General features: G+C 40.6%; 1 protein-coding gene across 1 annotated transcript; it reads left to right on the forward strand.

The window, feature by feature from the left end:
- LOC144473436 (uncharacterized) lies at window positions 1-3840 on the forward strand. The gene is made up of 5 exons (XM_078187296.1): window positions 1-9; window positions 269-631; window positions 1572-1722; window positions 2527-2951; window positions 3454-3840. The coding sequence occupies exons 1-5, from the start codon at window positions 1-3 to the stop codon at window positions 3838-3840; spliced, it is 1335 nt and encodes a 444-aa protein (XP_078043422.1).
- The last annotated feature ends 957 nt before the right edge of the window (window positions 3841-4797 follow it).

The following is a 4797-nucleotide window of genomic DNA, read 5'->3' on the forward strand; positions in this document are numbered from 1 at the left end:
ATGGCACTCGTACATAATACAATATTAAAAGATATTATCAACTTTTATTTACTACAAACTATCGCATAGTATAGCTAAATATTCTCAATTTTTGAAAATGAATTGACTTAATTCTAATTCAATTACACTTATAAAACTAATTAATTCATTTAAATAAAGTTAAAAAAAATTAATCTAATTCCAGTGTTAAGATTGATCCGAGTGCAAAGGACTAATCAATACTTCGATTGCATTTCAAGGCAGAAATATTATTTAAAAAATTTAACAGATTTCAGTGGTCGGTCTTTCAATCGGCGGCAACGCTGCCGCCGATGTTCTGGTGCAGCCAGGCTACGGTCAACCGCAAACCCCGTTGCTTCCGCAACAGATAGCGCAACCCTTTCCAACAGTTCCACGCGTTCCAGGCTACGGCGCGTTCCAGCAACACAGTCCTGGATATCATCTGGAGCTTCATCCGATCTACGGGCATTTAGGCCACTCGTACGGTGGATTAGGACATCATCATGGTCACGATTTATTGCCGATTCACTCGAAACCACTATATAGACACCTGCCCTATGGCGACTACGGGGGGCTGAGTGGTTTTGGACTTCCCGGCACGCGTGGAATCGTACCACCCCAGATTCCTTTGGTGAGCATCGGAGCCATTTACACGAACTTTTCCATGACAGTTAAACCGTGAATTCCATGCACTCGTGGCATTTTATCTTTCTGTTAGTAGATAACGTGAGAGATTCGTCTCTGCATAACTATATAAAATATAGATATATAACTATATAAATTACAATAAAAAGTTGGACAAAAGAATTTGTGATGCGCGAAAAATAGCAGTCATATGTCGGTTATAGAATGATAACAGTTTTAGTCATTTTCATCTGACAAGCGCTTTTTAGTCTTTAACTAAAAATCGGGAGAAGGTGTACAATGTCGAAGAACATTTTTATGAGAAATTTTCAATCGCGCAATTTACATCGCCGTGACACTTTGCTAGTTGATTACTTTCACAGTCGTGTACGACTATTTTTCTATTAATAGAAGAAAGCCTTAAAGATCGTTGCAAGTTCACTTTAAACTGAAATCAAATACCGGGAAGACGGTTTCTAATTTCGATTTCAAAGGCACGGGTAATACTCGGGTTTATTAAATTCTGCCGGAGCTATTTGCCAGAGGACTAGCTCGATATTAAAATGCAAATTAAGGGAAGATTGGAAACCCATGAACACGATCGCCTATTCAATATTATGTATTCGTGCAACGGTCTGCGCCAGACTGAAGAAATAATGACTATATTAACTGTAAGATTTTTCTTAAAGAAAATAATCGAATTGATTTATTTATTTACCGACAGCTTACTATAATTATAGTAGCTGTATCTAAAAGATACTAGACTCTAGATACTCTGAAGAATAATTACAGAAATAACTTTTCGATTATTTGAAACGAATCGTTAAGAAATTCTCAACCGTTGATCTGTGATTTTGAAAAAGCTATTACAGAATTATTCATAAATAGATTTATCACTTGAGTGTTAAGATTATCATAGTACTATTAATTAATGTAACTTTTCTCAGGCAGCAAATGGAAGATATAGAAGATCCATTGGTGAGCCGCCCAGCGATGGGGTTCAACGAGAAAAGCGCGAGAGTGTGGCTGTGGCCACGAAGCCGACCCTAAACGGAGACAATGGGATGGTCGTTGATTTCTTAAATCAAGACAAAGAAGGTATGAACATTTGTATACATATGTAGATACAAGTCTTCGTTCATATTTAGTTAATTGTTCGCCTAGAATCTTGTTCCCTTCACTAGAAGAATTGTTGAGCGAAGAATAAAACGCAACCGTATCACATTTCAATTAATTTTGCATCTTACAAGCCTGCGAACATGCTGCCCATGCATAAAGAGTCATAGTCTACTTATCGCTAGGCTGCGAATCTTTATGCAAATAAACTCTTTCTGCATGAATTGCGAGAAATTCGAGCCAAACAGAAAGTCACTTTTCAGAGACTTAATTAGCTGAGAACAATGCATTACGTGTTCGAAATTTTCCTTAAAACGATGTCCGTTATAAATTCATAAAAATCTGCAATATACAGTACCCTAGTCCCTTTAACATTTCAAAGAAAATTAAGTCATTCTGTCCACTTTTGAAACAAGTTATTGCATTTTAGAAGGATTACTTTTTGCCAGGATTAATATAATGAATACGAATAGCTTTCCAATCAATATCTTAACCCTTTGCGGACGAGTAAGAGGGCGACAGTCGGTGTTCATGTTAAAATAATTTGTATATAAATTATATAATTGTACAATATAATTGCATATAATCGTATATAAATTATATTTCTATTATACACAAATGAAAATAATTTGTATACAAGACGCTCGACAAATCTGAGAAAATCGCCTCGTCCTGATACCTGGCTTGGACGAAAAAGTCATCGCCCGCTAAGAGTTGAACGTCGTGTACTCATCCAACAACGAGAAGGAAAGACTGGTCCTATAATGAAGTTATTCTGTTCGACAGAGAAACGCGTGGAAGTCCGTCAGAGCAAAAACGATCAAGCAGAATCCGACTCAACTCTATTAGGCCTGAATCCACCGAGCATGTATCCCGCACAGAATCAATACCAGTTCGCGATGCCAGCCTCCAGTTCCTATCAGCAAATCGTCAACGAAGAGCCCGCGCCGCCAGCCCAAATAAATACCCGAGCCGCGATACACGAGCAAGCAACACCGCAAAACCAAGCTGCAGCTACGACGGCGAACACAGTTCGTGAAACAAGATCTGGATATGCATCGAGTATGTTACCTCCGCAGGTATTGGTACTGAACCAATCGCCGTGGAGGACAGCGCAGGTCGTTGTGCAAGACCCAAAACGAAATTATCCTGACCCGAGACCGATGACCGACGCGGAGAGGATCGATCATGAAAAATTGAAAAATCACGTGGTGAGTGCTCGATTTTAACCAATTTACCAGCCATCTAGAAAATAGTATTCCTGTCACACGACACCGAGAATTAACCTAATTTAGAGAATTAACCTCATCTTAGGACTTCTTTCATGATTACAATTATTGAAACTTCATGTGCCTCGTAATTTTTTAATAGCAAGAAAACATTTATACTAATATCTTTTACATGACAAATTCTACAAATTTTATTAACAAAACTTATTAACTTATATATCTATACTTATTAATTATTTATCATTACTTGAGATGTTAAGAGTTTAAAACAAAATACCTTTAGACGTTAAGAAGTCAATTAACAGTCTTTCAGTAAATAAAGAGTTTCATTTCTTAGAATCGACTTGGAAAACGTTCATTTTGCTTGAAGAACCACAATCTTCTTAATTCTATCAAGTTGTCAAGATTATGCTTCCCGTTTCTTTGTTCTTCTGGCTCGCGCCAATGTCGACCAATTTTAAGCAACGAACATTCCATCTTCCAGGAAAGCCAGCAAGCCAAAAGCCCGGAATCGAGCGAAAAAGACGAGATAGTGGGTTCTCACCATCATCACAAGATTAAGACGATAACGCACATCCACCAACACGCAAAGTTCCGATCCAACGACTACGAGAACGAACCTTACACGCCGTGCACCTGTCAGAATCCCGTCTACACGGTTTACAGCGACGCTACAAATAACTTGCCGTTGACGCAGTTAGGCGTACAGGAACCGGGATTGGCTCTTCAGCTCGCATCCCTGCCAGAGACCGATTCACCAAACATGGGATACTACGTGGTTGCACCGCAAACCTACAGTAGCCCCATCGTCTACTCCGACTATAGTTATTCTGCAATGCCGTCGGTAATTGCGCAGGACGCTAAACTATAGTATGCCAGTCGCAGCAAATTAATTAAGTTGACGAACGATTGAACTCGTCGAACAATGATGCTGAACTATATTTATTATGTTTTGCGAGCACCGTGAATTCGTCGCATGCCACGTGACTCAATCAGGACTAAACTGTAACTAAATTCAGTGGCGTCACGGATGAGCAGTTGCGTAGAGGTAGAGGATACGTAGAGATAGAGGGCAGTAGGGTTGCCAAGGCTGCTCCCTCGTGCTATCCCCATTCTACTCTACTAGATCATTCGCGACGTCTCGGGCGCACGTCACGTGGCATTTGAAGGAATGCGCGTTGAAACGTGTTGTGCTCCGGCCTATCAATCCGTCCATGTAGCCATCGATTATACGATTTCCGCTATGAAACGATAAAAACCTGCAGCTGATAATAATATTTCTAAATAAATATACGACCATTCAACATCGTTGCGTTTATTACGGTTCCGCTCCTCTTTTCTCTCGCATCGCGCGGTTTCTCTCTCGCTCTTTAACTTCATAATAGTTTGCACCGCGAGTAACTCGGCGACGCTAACGAGAAGCCTGCGTCTAATTGGCTTTTAGTACGCGAACCGGATTTAAGCGTCGTTACGGTAGTCCTACGGCTTAATCGCGGAAGCGATCCCGAGGAGCTTGTCCACTGAAAGGATCATTTTAACTCGCGGCCCGTGTCTTGCGTAATTTCGCGTGAAACGCGCGGATCGAGAAGGAAACAATTTTCCCGATGGTCCTTTCCATTCCGGTTCGTTCACGCGTCCCCGACTCGGCCCGTTTCGACGGATTATTTCCTCGTGTTATTAAATATGATATCGGGTGATCGACTCGCCTTTTCCTTGTTGTTTAGGCATCCGACACGTTACGCGAGATCCCACTCGGTTGCTTTCGTTTCGAGGAATCTCGTACGGTTTTGGACGCCGTTAAGTTGTGTTCGTTCAGTTGGATTTCAAG

The sequence above is a fragment of the Augochlora pura genome, chromosome 7, assembly GCF_028453695.1.
Source record: "Augochlora pura isolate Apur16 chromosome 7, APUR_v2.2.1, whole genome shotgun sequence".
NCBI lineage: Eukaryota > Metazoa > Arthropoda > Insecta > Hymenoptera > Halictidae > Augochlora > Augochlora pura.

Excerpts from the sequence above, each read along its gene's own strand:
- LOC144473436 (XM_078187296.1), top strand. Across the intron at positions 632-1,571 it reads TACCACCCCAGATTCCTTTG|GCAGCAAATGGAAGATATAG; the intron begins GTGAGCATCGGA and ends AACTTTTCTCAG. Across the intron at positions 2,952-3,453 it reads AAAAATTGAAAAATCACGTG|GAAAGCCAGCAAGCCAAAAG; the intron begins GTGAGTGCTCGA and ends TCCATCTTCCAG.